Source organism: Buteo buteo, chromosome 23, assembly GCF_964188355.1.
Source record: "Buteo buteo chromosome 23, bButBut1.hap1.1, whole genome shotgun sequence".
NCBI classification, from domain to species: domain Eukaryota; kingdom Metazoa; phylum Chordata; class Aves; order Accipitriformes; family Accipitridae; genus Buteo; species Buteo buteo.
In genome coordinates this window covers 20799551-20817303 of record NC_134193.1, presented here as the reverse complement: position 1 = coordinate 20817303, position 17753 = coordinate 20799551, and the positions used below count along the sequence as shown (strand labels likewise).

General features: G+C 49.7%; 1 protein-coding gene across 2 annotated transcripts in view; it reads right to left on the bottom strand.

Moving 5' to 3' along the window:
- Positions 1 to 700: 700 nt before the first annotated feature.
- The window catches only part of NACC2 (NACC family member 2), a 63358-nt gene continuing 46305 nt past the window's right edge, over positions 701 to 17753 (bottom strand). For both annotated transcript variants that reach the window (XM_075055158.1, XM_075055159.1), the window contains exons 3-6: positions 11157 to 11324; positions 8140 to 8245; positions 7759 to 7856; positions 701 to 5216 (exon numbers count right to left, since the gene is read on the bottom strand). In XM_075055158.1, the coding sequence (XP_074911259.1) occupies positions 4717 to 5216; positions 7759 to 7856; positions 8140 to 8245; positions 11157 to 11324 (872 nt within the window). In that variant the 3' untranslated portion in view covers positions 701 to 4716. The remainder of the gene's footprint in view (positions 5217 to 7758; positions 7857 to 8139; positions 8246 to 11156; positions 11325 to 17753) is intronic.

Here is a 17753-nt window from a genome sequence, read left to right as displayed (position 1 = left end):
AATATTTATACATTTATACTCAGTTGTTTTTTTTTATTTATTTATTATTTCTTTTTTTTTTTTTTTGTCTGCTAAAAATAGTATTGCAAGTTTTGGCTTTTTACCTTGACATAAAAATCACAATTTCGTGTGCAAAACGCTTAAACAGTGGAAGAAACTCATCGGAGGAGTTGAGGGGTTTCCAATGTGAGTGCGTTAGACGTCAGCCCCCCCCGGGCGAGCGGGGCTGGGGAGCTCCCCGCTCGCTTCCCTCCCACCCCGCGCGCTCGGGGCTCGCTCGCTCGCTCGCGGCACGACCGATTCGGACAGCAGGAACACTTTGAACAGCAGTTGAAGCCCGAGATGGCTGTGGACTGGCAATGGGGTGGTGGGGATTGACTGCCGGGGAGGCGGCGGGGGGGCTCATCCCGGATTTTCCCGTTGGCCCTTCTCCATTGGCGGTGAGCTATTTCCAGAAAAACGAGCCATCCACAAGCGAAAAACCCGGCAGCAAAGGGCTGAGGGGAGGCGGCGGCCCCCCGCGTAACGCCACGGCTAGGACGCTCCCTCCAACGCTGGTCAAGCCGTGGGAAATTCCAGTTTTGGGGGGGCCGTGTGGGGTTGAGCCCCTCGCCCGGCCGCAGGAGGGGAGCCCCGGTGCGCGGCACCCACGGCCGGGGTCCCCCGCCACCAGCCCCGCACCCACCCACCCTCCCCCGGGCGATTTTTAGGGTGAAACCACAGTTAGAAGAATTAAACCAACAAGGTGGCAATAAGGACCCGCTCCCCAATTTCTTCCCTCTCCGCGGGCAGCTCCCGTCACCGGCCCCGTGGGGATACCGGGGGGCTTCACCGCGACCCCCCGGGAAAAGCTGGGCCTGCGGGACGCCGGGACGTGGGACCGGGGTGCGGGAGAAGAAGGTCATGCAGCCCTTCTGCAAAGCGGCAGCTCGCAGGATGGTGGTGTTAATTGGCGCTAACGAGGAGGAGAGGGGCTGGCTTCTACACTATATGGCAGCTGCAGGTAACTTGTATGCTTACACTCCATTTTCTTTAAAGGTGCTTGGTATAACTTTAGATATATAATATACATGTAATATTGCTAATAGTCAAGCATAAGAATAAAGGTGCAGACATACCATAAATACTGATGCTTTGATTTTACACTATCAGACCTAGATGAATGCAGTTTCCTATTCACATTATAAAGCAGCCCCAAATTCTATAATTTAAAATAGTGTCGTAAACAAAGAGGAGGAAGGAGTCGGTTATGATCTGATCTTCTTAATCTGTTTTCCTTGGAAAAAATGATCAAAAAATTCTAAGGCACTCAGGAAAGCCGCATACAATCGATGGACTGCTCTGTTCTCACCTTACATTCAGTATTTTAAAGGGGTTACTTTTTTTTTTGTTTTTGTTTTTTTCGGAAGAATACAATCATTACCATATAACATTTTCAAACATATCATTAATCCTCCACACACAGGAAACATTAGTGCAAAATGCTTGCCCTCATCTACCAGATAAGGAAAAACCCAACGCCCTTCACATTTTAGAAGTTTGCCTTCCTAATAAAATAATTAATAAAACAAACAAACCCAAATCAAAAAAAAAAAAAAAAAAGAAAGAAAAGAAAAAAAGGAAAAAGAAAGAAAAAACCCCAAAAATATACAGGAAGTTGTGCTAGGTATAAAAATATATATTTTCACTGTGCAACTTGACTCTCTTCAGACTCTCTGTCCTAAGCCATTCAAGTACTTCTGCTGCTGCCCCCCCCGGGGTGGCCCCGCCGGCCGGGGCCGTCTGTCTGGGCACGGGTTTGGTCCAGAATTAATACCTGCAGCCAACTGCGAACCCCGGCTGGCGGGCTCAGCCTGCTCACCGAACCCCGGCAAGTGCCAAAAAGGAGGAGGAATCCTTTGCGGTATCTTTAATATATCTCTATATGCACACAGACACACAACGAAGGGACGACTTTTGATCTCCGACACCCCGACCTGCTCCCAGCTTGCCTCAAACTTTTGGCAAACCCAAACTTTGGGGGATCAGGAGGGGCCTCAGCCAAACCTGACCCCCCGAGCCCCGCCAACCCAGCCGAGCTGCCCAAGAGCTGGCCCCCCAGAAAACGCTCCCGGGGGGGGACGGGGACACCCCTGGGGCCAAGGAACCGGACCGCTCCGTCTCCTCGGGAGCGTCCGGGGAAGAAGCCCACCCCAAGCTCAGCCCTGTGGTCCCCGGTACACCCCCCGCTCACGTTCCGTCCCCCCGGCACGGGTAAGCACCGACGGGCATCACCGCGCAAGAAGGAGCCTCCTCCCGCGGGCAGGGGACGAGCTCCGGGCTTGGGCGAGAGCGCGAGTTTTGTTTGCTGACGTGGGTAAAGTGCAAATAGAGCCCCCGGCCGTGCTCGTCCCCGCTCCCCGAAGCATCGCGCACCTCTGCACCGGCTCATCGTCACGCCGTCACCTGCAGCAGCCCCCGCAACCCACCCCGCCGGCAGCAGGGCGCCCGGTCCAGGGCATCACGGTCCACCCAAGCCAAGCCGTGCCAAAACTCCAGAGCTGTGCAAGACGCGAGGCAGAGACCGCCCCGTCCTTGACTGTTTTATTCTCGGGGCAAGGAGCAGTGGAACAGGCTAAGCGCCGGACAGCTTTGTTACCACGATGCAAAAAACTGCTTCAAGTATCAAAGAAAAGAAAACAAATGGCCAAAAGTTGGGTTATCCTCTTCCCCACTCCCCCTTTCCCAATGGAAATACAAAGAAGGAAGAAAAACCCTGAGCAAAGCGCCGTCTGGATTCAGGAACCAAAGCAGGAAAGAAAAGAAGAGCGCAGCCACAGTAGCCTTCAAAAGCGACTCTCGGTGCACCTTGCATTTGTTCAATAGTCCCAAACTTGTGAAAGAACGAGCTGCAAATACCATTAAAGCAGGCCGCCTAATCACAGTAAAAATAATAAAAAAAGAAAAGAAAAAAAAGCCATACTTGGCTTTCACGTCACTGCCCCCATCCCTTGGGTGGACCCTGGCTTCAGCATCCCCGCGGGTGCCCGGCACCCCCCAGCCCGGCGGCAGCACCCAGGGCAAAGCCACGGGGATGGCAGCGACTGTGCCCAGCGCCCTGCGGGAGCCGGGTCTGCGGGAAGGGTTACGGTCGCTTTGGGGCATTTTTAAGGGCGAGCGGGCAGAGCCGATGCAGGCAGGAGGCAGCAAGCGGAGGGGGTGAGCTGGTACCCGCTGCCCGGCCAGGCTCCAGGGGCACCTGCAGGTCCCATCCCTGCGCCCGCACCATCGAGCCGAGGCCAGCTGGGGCCACCAAAGCCAACACAGCCTGGGGACATCAGCTTTCAATTAAAAAAAAAAAAAAAAAAAAAAAAAAGGCAAATAACTCAACATTGGGCTTTTCCCCAGAAGAGCCCGTCTGGAGGATGAGCAAGAGGCGAACCGCTTCCTCTTTCCCAAAACCTCTTCGCAGAAGGGCACAAAGCTAATTTTTTTTTTTTTAACTTTTTTTGCATCCAATACACTCCAAATTATTAAAAAGTGAGAGTGGGTGGCCTGGGGAGGAGGGGAGGGGGCAGCGGGCGAGCCCCGCACGCCGGCGGCTGCACCGTGCCCTGCCTCCGGTGCGGATGCTCCTGGGAGCCGACACCGAGAGCTCCCGGCTCCGTGCCCTTCGGAGCAAAACCAACATGCTTTCCGTGCTCAGATTCCCCTCCAAAGCCCTTCGTAGGCGGCTGAGGGGGGCTACTCTCCCCCCCGCCAGGAGGTGGCCCCAGGACTTGGTCCGCCTGCCTGCCCACCCTGTTGCAGTGGGGTGACACCAGCCTGTTCGCCCAAGAAGCGGGTGACGTGAAGTTGCAAGCAAGGAGAAGCAAACGAAAAAGAGTCGCTGGGAGGGAGGGAGGGAGGGAGAAACCAAACCCAAAACCCAGCTGTATTGGGGAAAAAAAACCCGACAACAACCACAACACCGGCCAGGGACTCCACCTGCATCCCACGCAGTCCTCCTGACACGTGCAAGCCTCAACTCCCGCGGAACCATCCCTGCTCCCGGGAACTGGATAAAAATCCCCGAGACAACGGCACCGAGTCTCCGCCAGCCTCCGGCAGCGGCCGGGCACCGCAGCACCCTGCCCCGCAGCACCCACGGCAAGGGGCTCCCTCCGACACCAGAAGCCTCTAACGATTTCCCCCACCCTGTCCCACTTGGCTAGAGCCCTTCTGCTAGAGACAAACATCGCCAGTCACAGCACTTGTACCCTAACACACCTTGCTTTCCTGTTAAGTGACGGTAAAACTTTCTTTAGAGGACAAGGTTAACGATGGCTTTACTTCTGAGCTGAGTAATGGATGGGGTGGTGATGATGGGGGGTGGTGGTGGTGGTTGGGGGGGGTTGGCTAGCTTTTCTCCTCCCCTTCTTAAAATAAAAAAAAAAAAAAGGAAAAAAAAAAAGAAAAAGCTACAATCTTATAGACTAACCTCAGGAATATCAAAAAAGGAGCCCAATATTTTTTTTAAGTAGGTCGCCACAGACCTAGTTGTTTACAGTATAACGAATGCGATTATTTCCTTCATAAATTTTAAATACAAGCAGAATAAAAATCACATTTTTTTCAGGCAACAGTAGCAGTTCAGTAGGTAAGTGGCTTGATCACATTTTTTGTTTTGTATTAGTAATGCATGCAAGCAGCTTTAGTATTACAGATCCCTTATAGGTCACGAAACGTTTGCTCTCTTTATAAAGTCCCTCCGTAAGTACCATCTTGTCTTCTCACGGGAGTTTCGGGCCGGCTGGAGGAGCCCGAACCTTGTTCAAAAGGTTGCGGAGTGCTTTGGGTATCCGATGCCATAGCATCTGTGGCAGCTGCCTCCTGTATCACAGAGCCAGCCCCTTCGGCATCCTCGCTCTGTTCGAAGGACTGGTTGGATCCATTGCTTAGCTCTACGTTCACCGTGTTAGTTCTCAAGGCTACTATAGTTCCTGAATCGCTCCTCCTTTCTGCATAGATTCGCTGCTCAAAGACCTGAGCAGTGTTGGGCTGGAATTCAGGATCCAGGGGGACACTGTTTGTGGTGGAGCCCATGACTGTGCGGTACATCTCCATCCCTTCGGGCAGCATGGACTTAATCTTCGGCAGCCAGCGCTTGCGGACCCGGCGGGCGTTGGTGCACATATCGGCTGCTATAACATTCATCTCGCTTTCCTTAAAGCTCGGGGCAAAATTCTGACAATACACTGCAAAGACAGGGATACATACAGCTGAGGATTCAGAGAAAGCAATACAAAGGCAGCACAAAGGTGATCACAGCCTCTGCCCCGTCCCAGAGACCTGCCGCGGGGCTTAGCGTGGGCTGATGCCACGGAGGGGAGGCTCGCCCGTGGACCGGAGCTCTCGCAAGGACAGACTTACAGACAAGGACTCCTCAGCTCAAGACAGAGACAATCGAGAAGGGATAAAACCAGAAGGCTGAAAAATCCCAGGTGGCACAGGGAAGGGGCTGGAGAAGGACCACTCGCTCCCCGGGGACCCAGCGAGCCCCACAGGTACCGGGGTCCTGCAGCCTCCAGCCGCGGCACGCCGGGATGGCCAAAAGCAAGAGATGGACCCAGAAAAGGTCAACACGAACTCCTCAACAGTACATCCGTTAATGGCTCTTAAAACCACGGTGGCGCAGGCAGAGCTGCGGGGCTGGCAAACGTCAGAGCTGCTCTCTACCGAGCGGAGGGGACTGCCCGAAGGACTGTCCTCTGCCCGTCCCACGCTTCCCACCGGCCGCTGCAGAGCCAACCGGCACCGCACGGACCACCGGCCCGGCCGGTGCGGCTGCTCCAACATCCCACCACCAGCGCATCAGCTGGCACGTAGCCTGCAGAAGCCCAGAATACCTCGGCTGCAGCCCTGCTCCTCCACGGGGGCCAAGCACCTGATGTTACGGAGCAACATCCAAGAAACTGCCGCGGTGAATAATTATCAACTAAAGCTTGTGCGCAGGGTAGAATTCAGGCAGTGAGAAGTCATCTTATGCCCTGACACACGACAGCATGTCGTAGGCGCTGTCACTGGACAGCAACGCCTTTCCAACCTCCGAAGGTATTTGCAAGCCTTAGCAAGGACCAAGGCTGGAAGGTCCAGACCCAGGGCTCCCTGGGCTGAAGCTGCTAACGGGGAGGCTGTCTCAGGAGAGCACCACGAGCAAGCTACGGGCAAGCACCAACAGCACAGTCTAGTGATTCTGTCTTTATGTACTGGACATCTGCCACCTTATCCTTTCTCTCCACGTGCTGCAGATCTCAGAGGGTGGCTGGAAGGCCCCTGGAGTTCAGCAGCACAGCAACAATTAGGGAGAGGAAAGATTTATCTTCTAAATCTTAAAAATAAAAAATAAATTGCTTAGAGTTTCATTTTCCAGCGCAATAATATTTACATAAAGATTTACTATCCAGGATCCAGCGAGGGTGAGAGAACACATTGCTTTCCACTGTATATCAAGCCCACGGTAAACAAGCTTCGCTGCACTAACCCATCGGGGTTTCCTACACCACACAGGTCCCCGCTCACCAGCAGGCACCTTTTGTCCCACAGCACGCTCCTTGTATTCAAGGGTGACTGCAAGAGCCAAATATTTAACCATTTGTTTCTGGTGCCTGACATAAATAATGAAACTACCTCGATGGAAGTAGCAAACCTCTCCTTTTCTTGTACGAACACCAGGCGTTGGGCACAAATAGGCACACTGAAGCAGGTAGCCTTGCACATCTCAGCCCTGGCTAAAGTTAGGGCGCTGTGTAATCATGCAAACACAGGGGATCTTACCTGCAGGACAGCAGAAGGGGTGTTCAACAGCTGAACCTTTTGTACCCCCGGCTCTGAGACAGAGCTCAGCGGCTCTACAGAAAGACAGACTGACTAGCTGAGCTACGTGGCACGATGCAGAACTTTGTTTGCAGTTCAAACGTTAAAAGCAGAAGGTCCTGTTGCTTTATGCAATCTTTTGAAAAGGCAATTACTTGCAGCAGGGCTCCCATTTTACATATTTTAAAAAAGAAAAAAGTCTACAAAATATATTCAAGGACATAGACTGTAAAACTAACAGAAAGGCTGCCAGCGAGATGGAGAGCAGATCCTCCCATGCTGCCAGGGCTGAAGCAGCCAGTGGATTCCCTGATTCCTGGGGGCCCATTTACTGCTGAAGACCAACAGCCCCCAAAGCCCAGGGCACCGCAAAGCATGGCTGCTCTTGGGCATCGCCACAGCCCGGGCACAGCGGGGCCGGCACCTCTGAGAGATGCGCGGAGGACGTCTCTGCGAGATGGATTGGAGCTGTATGCTCTGCTCCTGTAAACCAGGGGATTTGGCAGAGCCCTGCACTTGGATGAATCCAAATATGAGCCGGAGCCTGGGGGCATAAAAGCCAGCACATGGAGACGGCCTGTTTCAGAGGTATCAAGCTCTGAATGTTGCCAAAACTATAATTTCAATTTCCTTCTTAAAGCCCCTATCAATAAAATGATTAACTGCAAAATTAGTGCTTTAAAATATTGCAAAACAGTCAAGTAGCAATAATGTTTTATATTAAAACACTGCCAAAACCCACCAAAAATTAACTTCAGCCCCCCAAAAAGATGCAAAATAAAAAATAAATTGATTTTCCTACACTCTAATTTCACCATATATAGTTCCCATTATTACGCAACAGAGATGGCCTTCCCTGCTTAGTTTTCGGCTTTGCTCTCGGCATGCTGTTCCAACAGAGCAGCAGTAAATCTCTCTCCTTACATTTGACTGCATTAAGAACCCTGCTGTCCAGGGGCTTCCTGCTGGGATCGCTCGTGGAGGACCGGATTCCAGTTCCGCAGCTGTTGGCGAGCGTGTTCCTGCAAGAAAGGCAAAGGAAGATCCTGACACCGGGGACTCCAAGGGACAGCCACTGCCTTGTCCTCTTCCCTTTAGGTTCTTACAGAAGTATCACCACCTTGCACGATTTTAAGGTAAGGAATTGGAAAACCTGGTGCTCGGGTTCAAGCATTGTTAAGAAAAGGCACAGAAATCAGTGCAGCATATACAAAGGATGAAGCACTCACGAGAAATTATCTATTAACATGGTTAAAACACCAGAAACTAAACCGAATCCCTTGGGAGAGCACAAAGAGGACATACCGATCAAAGAAGGTGGCCAGAAGACGTCTCAGAAGGACCTTGTGTTTGACACCGGCACATAAGTGGCAATTCATCAGCTGCCCCCGGGTGATGTAAACACCTGAGCCTGGAAGGGTTGGAGAGGGAGAATTCAAAATTAAACCCTTGCCTCGCTGACAGCACTGCCTGCAAGCCACAAACAAACTGCTCCTCCTGCGCTGGTCGGTCCTGACGCTGGTGTGACACGGGAGGGAGCGTGCTCGTCACGTCCTGCTACAGAAGCCCAACAAGGATGGCAGGATTTTTGGAAAAGCCTAGCAGGGACGGTTATTGCAGTCCCTCAGGGCCTTGGCAAGTCCCAGGTAATAATAATTCCTAATTTTATCTGTACAGAAAGGAAGTCTGGAAATGAAATGACCCTTTTTAAAATTTTTTTTGCAAAGACACACAGTGCAAGGCTTTATTCTGTGATTTTATATGTACAGAACAGATTATTTATTCTTTCTGAAGGAAGAAAACCCCAATCCATTTGGCCTTTTCTTTTCTCAAGTGAAAGATCGTAGAACACAGAACTAGAAAGAAAGGAAAAAAAACCCCATCTAGCACAGAAAAGGTACTCGGTTACACTACAGATCTAACCGTTTCCAAAAACCCCAGCCCATCACCTCTTGATACTTCTGGTGAGCAGGGAATTTTCCTTCTAATGCACAGGAACAGCTGACTTTGAAATAGCCTGCCTTTAAGGACGTTCTCCAGAAGAAAAAGGAGCCCCTGCCAAAGCAGCTTTACCCATCCAGGGGTTTGGCAGTGCTTTACAGCAGGTTTCTTATCAAACCCTTTTACTTTGCACATAGCTCACAGACCAAACCGCTCCTGCCTCAGCATCGGCTTGCAGGGGGAGGTTACCCTATTTTTCAAGCGTACTGTTATACAAGAGGGTTTTGGTATTTGCTTTTAATTAAGATTAAATAATGGGTTGTATCTGGATCCAGAACACACTCTGTCCTCCTCAAGATATAAAAACATCTACTGCAGAAATAAAATTACCTCCTGGATTTCCAGGAAAGCCTACAGATGATTGTCCCTGATCTTCAGGATGAAGACAGAGCTGCAGAGCAGCCCACGCCGGTGGGCTGTGCCGGGGCAGGCGCCCCGCAGCCCCCCGAGCCCGACCCTCTCCCCGCGGTGGGCAGCTGCCTGCACCTTCCCTGCTGCCGTGGGCAGCCCGGGCCACTGGTCCTGCCCCCGAAAAGAGCAAGCATCGCTTCGGATCTCCGAGCCATCCCACTTCTCGCCAGGTATCTTCCACATATCGTCTTCCACGTATCTTCCACGTATTCTCCTCCACGCACAGCATCTGTCCATCAGATGTACTACGAAGACTGCAAGGCTTGTTGAAGACCCTCTTGGAGAGAGCTGCTGAAGTTTGCAGAATCAGTCATGGCGTGAAAAATCAGAGACAAAAGGAAAATACTCCGAACGGAGAGTTGAGGAAAACTTTCGCTGCAGGATCTTCCTGCGTGCTCCGGGCTCGAGCCCCCTCCCAGGTCTCACCAAGTTTGAGACAGGAATTAGCTTTCTTCAGCAGTGGTATTTTAAGAGATAAGCCATCAGAGAGAACGCCAGACACTACTGAGGGTAACTTCACTTTAATAAATAAAAAATAACCGAGGCAGCCACTATCGGTTAGTGATATTAATCTACTTTTTTTCCAGATTGAAAAATGTAAATCAAGCAGAGCTGCCTCAAGCGAGTTTGCAGCTCTCACTGTGAAAATAACCTGCACCACTTGATGGTTTTAAGAAGTCTCACATAGAATGTAAATGGGTAGAAAATGAATATTCCAGATACAAAATAAATACTTGTGGTTGTACGCTGTGCTGCGGCGTGTGCCTTTTACTCCTGCCTTCTATCAAAGACCCATGCTCCATCAGATGGAAACCTTTCTGGGCATCCCCTGAAATTCAGATTTCTTCTACAGACTGCAAATAAAAATCACACTACTCACCAAGAGATAAATGACCAGAAAGAAAGGACAACTGATTTGGATTGATTGTGCTGCCACACATCCTCTTTGTACCAAGGGCTTTACAGGTATTAATTAAACCTCCCTGCCTGGGCAGCAGGTACGGGCTGTCGTGCAAAGATCGCTTCATCTAAACATAGCTACATCCAAGGGAAAAAACTTCACAACAGCACGGGCTATAGGCTGAGAGGACCATTGCAGCAAAGGGAAGTTGGGGGGAACTTAGAAAAGCAGATTATAACTATTTAAACTGGAATTTGACCTGGACACCCCAGTCAAACATCCATCTTCTGTGCAGCACTCGGGGTAACCAGGCTGCAGGCTGGCACAGCCACAGTTTCACGCCTGCTGGATTTCACTTTGTCCAGCCCTACACCACCAGTATCATTAAAAGCTAAACAGCACCATCTTCCACCTCAAGTTGGCCATAAATCCTTTATAGAGAAGTAGTGAATTCTCCCAATATCGTAAATTCCCCCCAAAATGAAAAAGAAAGGTAGAAGAAAGGACCAAAACCAATTCCTTCTCTTTCTACTGCAGCGTTCGACCATTTAGTAACGCCCTCAATTTTTTAAAAACTTTTACAGGTTTTTCAAATCTTGTTCACTGACGCAAATTTATCTCCATTGCTTTGTAAATCTTATAATGTGATAGGGTTTTTTGGGTTTGGGTTGGTTTTCTTTTTTTTTTAGATCTGTGCATCTAAATCAAAACACAATTGCAATGCAGCCCACACCAATCGGGAAGAACACAAGCTGGAGAATTCAATTAAAATGCTAAATTAATTCAATTGAATAAATCCTGTTAATGACACATTTTTCTATCAGCAAATTAAAGGAAACTTAGAACTTTTAAAAAGATGATTGGGGATGAATAATCCAGAAAGACACAGCAAGGGCACACAAGATGCATGACTCCAGCAACAGTGCAAGCAAGATGAACACATTTCAGGAAGGAAAACATCAGCAATCCCCAGGCGTTCTCAAGCAAAGAAAAGTTACCCCCCCATTACCTGCAACGAGCTCAAGTTTTTCTCCAGGATCTCCCTCTGAGTAGAGTTTCGGGTGGCAACGGTATCCGATTTGACTGATAAGACTGGCTGGGAGAGCAACTAGATCCCGTCGTATGAGGACACAGGAACGGTTCTCCAGTGGGATCTGCTCTGGCTTCTCTTGAGCAACTTAAAAATTAAAAGGGAAAACCATTAAAGCAGTTTATTATGCAGGCACAACATTAGCAGAAGGTCACACTTTGGCCTTTTCCCGTAGCTGTTGGAAATATTCCTCCCTCTGGAAGTACAACCACTCGCCAGGGCTATCGGCCACAGGGCAGATGCCACCTGAAAGCACGAAAAGATCCCCTGGTCTCCCCCATCATCTACCACAGCACTCTTGTATGCACGTTCAGGTTCTGCAAAAGGGATTCTTAGAATCTAATTATGCTTTAACTTTTCCTAAGTTAATCATTTATGAAAATGGGCAACTCTGCACAGCTGGCATCGTTCTGCAAGTGCAGCATACGGAGCTGGCTTCCCCAAACACTCCCAGAAGAATGGCAGGTTACTTCACCAGGGGTTTCTAAAACAGGCAATAAATTGCCCGAGTTTGATAAATACCTGCATCAGTACCACAACTACTTTTCCTGATGTTTTTTTCCCTGCTGAAATTAAAAGCCAGACCCTGCAGAAACCCACTGCACCAAGAAAAGTCACTGTACCTTCCCCCGAGGACGGCACCCACCAGCCCCCTCCTGCAAGCTCCAACTCACCCTCCGAAGCGCCTTCTCTTACTCTGCCTTTTGCAGGCTAACGTTTCCTCTCAATAACAAGAAAGACCCCAACCAACGAGCCAAAAAATGTTATTAAGCTGTGGCTTCAAAACCAAATTACTGGGTTTTTGCCAGGGCACAGCTGCGACTTGCCCCAACGTACCGTCCCCAGAGCCCAGCACTGCCCTTTAGCAACTGTTAACGTTGAAAAGCTGGAAGTACCGAGCTGTCCTACCAGCACCGCGCAAGTTTGGGTCCTGTGGGCATACAGAGGATTTGCTTTCTAAAGCACATTTTCAGTGCAAGTCCACGGGCTTGCTTAAAATTACAAATTTTGACAGCAAAAGAGGGCTAACATGGGTGTACATCAATGCCAGCTGTACTGGGACGCGCTGGGAGCAGTTACAGTTCTGTATTGCAGCCCATCTCTACGATGATCCATCTTTTTTCCCAAAACTGTTTGATAATGTAGCAAGTGCCACGCATGAAATCAAACCCAGCTCTGCGCTTCAATATCTGTGAATACAGAGAGAAGAAAAAACCCCAGTAATTAGCGTTTCTGAACTCAAAATGTCTCCTACTCAAGAGAAGTCTTTTCCTGCAATTATTTCGGCATTCTGGGGGCCACTTTTCCTCTCTCTAGATAAAATAACAAGTTTTGCAGACTTGTTGCTGCAGTAACCAAAGGGCGATGGCTCCCATACAATGGGAGCAGTGTTCTAACTAGGACATGCCCCGCGACGCCGTGCTGTGCCGTGGCATCCTATCGCAGGCACGGGGCTGGAAGCATCCCCACCCTCATCGCTCTCTCTTTCCCTAATAAGTCGGAATACCAGGAAGATGCCCCTTGCTCATGGAGCCGCGTGGCAGCAGAGTAGCGTTTCCTTCAGTGATTAAGGACCAAACAGGGGCAGAACAATTCACGCGATGTTTTTAAACTAACTTCTCTTGCCATCGCAGCCCGATTATCTATGCAAAGTGGCAGGGCTTTGTAGGGCTGATGTGCAGTCCCACTGACATACAGAATTTTCACCAACTGCAGTATTTCCCTGTCTAATAGCACTCCCAAACATCCAGGCACCCTCTTCTTGGAGATGGGAGTCATCTGCTCACACAGAGGAAGCATCTCAAAGACCTGCTATATTTCTGATGCTTTCAAAGAGTGATAAGCACAGTATATCCAGTTAAATACTAGTATTTTCCTGCTTAAGCAAATCAAAAGCAGAGGGAGAACCAATGCCCAGGGAGGGCCCGCTCTGCTGTCCTTCACTGGTTTTTTGGCTCTGGCAAGGCATGGTCACCAAGGCAGCACAAGGGCCACTGCAAAATAAATGCAAATCTCAAGGGGAAAGGAAGCAGCAGGAATGGACACCACAGTCTGCTCCCACCCAGAGTCCTCTGCAGGTTACACACAGGCTGAACTAAAACGTGAAATTATATATACACCACATACGAGCTATCGTTCTGCTGATGAATCCCAGAAACCAGTCTGGGACAGTCAAGGTCCTCAATAGCAGCAACAAAAGATAGGTGAATGATGCTATTAGGGGAATTTGGCAACAGGTTTTTGTGCTAAATGCATGTGCCGGAGCTGTCAGGAGACAGGACAGGTGAGGACAAGGCTGTGACCGTGCACGGAGCTCCTGCTAATTGCAGGCAGCTCGTCAGGGTGAGCGCTCCGCAGCGCTGGGCTCTCCACGGAGCCACCGCTTCAGCTGCTCGGCAGGAGCAGGAAAACCATCGCAACCCCTCACAAGCACAACGCTCCGCCCAGGCTGTGTAAAATGGCATTTTTAATATTTCATTTTTACTTTTAACTAATGACTCAGGTCAAGAGCGCCCACGACATTCAACACTGCCTAAAATCCAGCAGATGTTAAGCTGCTGAAGGGAAGCTGGGCAGACTGATACAGATTCTCATAAAGTTTCTTAGAGGCTTCCAGTTATTTTTTAAGCGCTATAAAGGCTGCAAGTCTCCAGGGAAAGTAGTTTTGCAATCAATACCCCAAATGAGACAGAGTTCAGAGCAGGAGAGGCAGAAGAAGGTCCTCGCAGCTTGTGACCCAGCGTTGCTGTAATGGGAACAGAAGAGAACTCAGCCCGGAACGGCCATCAGGCGTGCCCTCCTCCTGCCCGCTTCTTCATCGAGAATGCTGCCATTGAAGAAATTGAACACCTACAACATCCAAGTGGCAAACAGCTACAGCGGACAAGGACAAACCTACCTGCTCTGCCACTTTGCGTAGGCAAACATTCAATAAAAAACAATTTTTGGGTCAAAGAGATCCTAAGGTAGCAATAATGAGGCAGGCAAAGAGAAAGATCAGCACAAGCACTGTGCCCACGCTACCTTCTTGGAGAGGTTTTGAAGGATTTGGTGTCAAACCTGTTTCCTGAAAGAAAAGCAGCTTTTCAGGAAGACAACGCTGCCGCGCTGGTTGGTGACAGTCCTGCCTTGAAGAAATTCTTTGCTTTTGAAGACATTTTGCTTCCTACACACAGAGCCATCGAGAAGTTTACATTTCTTCCTGTGAAATCAAATACTTCATAAAACAAACTAAAATTCGGGCTAAAAAGACCAAGTGTAACTCAATCCACTATTCTATTTTGGTTACATCTGTCCTGCTGGCTCGCTGTCTATAAATCTCTTATTAAACATGGGCATGAATCATTTTTTTGACTTTGTTTCCATTAAAGCATTAGCACAAATTCAACGATACTAAACAAAAACGACCAAAGATTTAAGCCTTTCAGTGCCACCTCAATTCAGCAGATAGCAATCAGTTATGTAAAGAAGCAGGATACAAGAGACACTTTGGTCCCATGTTTTCAAAGAAAGCCAGTCTGTTTGGCCTTTATGCTCTGAAGAACAGGATAGTATTCGCTTCTAATTAATTTGTATCTTCAGAGGGCAGCGGCTCCTTCCCTTTGAATGAAAGGGCAAACAATGTGAAGTATTGTTTAATACAGTTTTGTTCTTGACTAAGAAAGGAGCCTACCAGCTAGCGGAGAGGGGCAGGAAATCATTACAGAGGAAGCAATGAGAGCTGCCAGCCAAACACTGGTATATTTTATTTATTCAGATATTTGCTTTCATCTCAAACTTATACGGATGCTGCAGCTAGCAACAAGTGCTGCAGAATGGGATATATCCCAGGTTTTCTGGCTGAAGAAGCAGCCTCAAACTAACTCACCGGTCCATGCTCGGAGGAACGCCGGAGTCACGGGAATTACCGGGGCTCCAGGCTTCGCGTGACGCTGGGAGCACATGTTGTCCTCATCCCTAAAACGTACTGTCTGGTTCAGAGGTCTGTTACACCACCTTCTTGCTGAGCCCATGATGGTTTTGGTGATGCCAGGATGGTTGCACGCCCCACCTGAGGTGCCTGGGACCAGAGATCCTGAGCCCACACAGCTCCCATTGACCCTCATCGGTGATGGGCAACAAGCTGCTCCGGTGAGTGCCTGGGGTCTGGCAGGGCTGGGAATTGCTGGCCACACACCTGGTGCCAGTATTCATTTATTTCCTTAGTTCCTGACAGTCCAAACACCAGCGCTTGAAAATTACTCATGAGCCCCCAGTTCCCACCAGTCTGGGTTCTCCTCTTGACCATTTACTGCACGTAAACTTCAACACACTCCCGTGGGTAAGAAACAACTATTTCTGTTTTAGGAGTGGGATTTTGAGATACAGAAAGAGCAGAGTGATGGACCTTCACCCGAAAGTTAACATTTCCAGAGGCCCAACATGAAACCGTAAGTCACGAGCCCCGGTCCACCGCAACGGTTACAAAATCATCTCCACCTGCTCCACCACCAGTCACCACGTATGCAAACACATGGATAATTCTCCCCTGTTCTCTAGATGTCGAGAAGTTTCTTTTCAAATAGCAATATTTTACAAACATTTTTATCCCATTAGCCTATTTTCCACTGGCAGTAGTTCTACCCCAAAAATAGCATCCCTGCCGCAGCCCCGGCATCGCCAGCATCTGCCTGCGTATGTAAACCTGTACCACAGAGGACACACGCACGCACTGGGACAGATACATGACATAGTCCCAACCGGGATAGTTTATGTTTTACAAATAGGACATTTATAACAACGTACTGGAATGTAGCGATTTGATTTGTGACCTATTTATACAGGGATGTAATCTGGAATTAGTATAGGAAAAATATTACTGGTTTATAAATACCCCTATCTTGCCTTCACTTCAGATCTCAGCCAGGAGTGAAACATCTGCCAGCCTAAAATTAAACATCTGTGTTTTACGGTGAGGAAACTGGGACTGGAAGTTTAATGCCAAAAAAGGGCAGAGGCTGCGCGCCCCCGGCGTGGGGCTCTGCCTTCCTCCGGCTCCTCAGCGGCACCAGTCCCCGTGCCAGGACGGACGATGCCGGAGCTGGCCGGCTCCCGTCGGCACACAGCAGCACTTCCAGCAGCGGGGCTGTTTGCAACCCTCAACAAAAAGCCAAAGGAAAAGCGCTCTGGTGAATAAACAAGGCGTTCTTCACCACTTTATTTCCTAAAAAAAAAAACCCCACTAGCTCTTTGCTCGCGAGCATCCCCCTGTTGCGCAGCACAGCGTCAGACCAGCCATCGCACGGCACTGGTGCTCGCAGGATCAGGTCAGCGTTCCCGCAGTTAGAACCAGTTACTTTATTACGGCTGCAATTATCTGGCGTCGCGAGCCGTGATTTACATCGTCGCAGGGTGTTGCTCCCAGGCTTGGTTTGGGATGCTGCACTGGCTGTGCCGGAGCCACTCATTATGGATTCTGGGTTGTTTCTTGCCCTCTTTCCTTACTGTCAGGAATCAGAGGCCAGGAGAGAAAACTATTCTCTCAGCTAATTACCACAACTATTCTATAATGGCTATTTTAGATGAATTTTTAATGAAGTGTGCTCTTGTCAGTTCGGGATTTCATAACTTTCAAGTCCAGCCTTTACATTCCAGCCATTTGCTGCATAAAGATTTTTCCTCTCCCTGGCAAACCGGCGCAGCAGGAGCAGGGGAGGAGGACGGACCCTCGCGCAACTTCGCTTGCGCCTGTCAAAATTAAATTAACTGCATCTGCTAAGCAGCAAGCTGACTGACAAGAACGCAGTTCAGTGCAGAAAAACGCCGAGCATCTGCAAGTCCTGCTGAAACCCACTTCAGATCAGGCCCACGACGCTGTAATTAACAAGGATAAAAATACTTTGCTTTTGTTTAATATTTTCTGGAGTTGTGCATTCCTCAGATCAGATGCTAGAAACCTCATTAAGTCTCACTCATGTCCTCAAGGCCCACATGTTCTCCACCACCAGACCTAGTTACAGAATAAGGAGCCATTTTACCGCGATGCTCCCAGCCTGCCACAGCAGCAGGCGGGCGCGGGGACGGCGGCGGTGACACCACGGCCACCGAGCGCGGCTGGAAGCAGGTGGGAGCTGAGGCACCTTTTCCTACATCCCTCTGCAAGGTGCCACCCCGTCTACCGACACCTAAACCTAACCCTCCCATCGGCCCGTGTTTAAGACTGGGCTTATCCTTTCATTTACCTGCTGCTCCTTTCACAGGTCCAACATTTTGTCCTGGTCCATCACACCAGTGCCACCAGTGCTGGAGGCACATGGCTTAACGGGACCTCCTCCTCGCTCCCTCTACCACCATCAAACCCTTGGCCAAGGTGAAGATGTGCTCCTTGCCTCTCTGATCCCAGCTTTGGAGATTTGCTGTGGTTCTGACTATAAAAAGGGGTGAACAAAAAATAAATACACCCCCCCCCCCGCCCCCAGCCTTGGGGCAAGAAGAGGCGTCGTGCTGGGCACCTTCCCCTGCCCCACACTGCCCCGG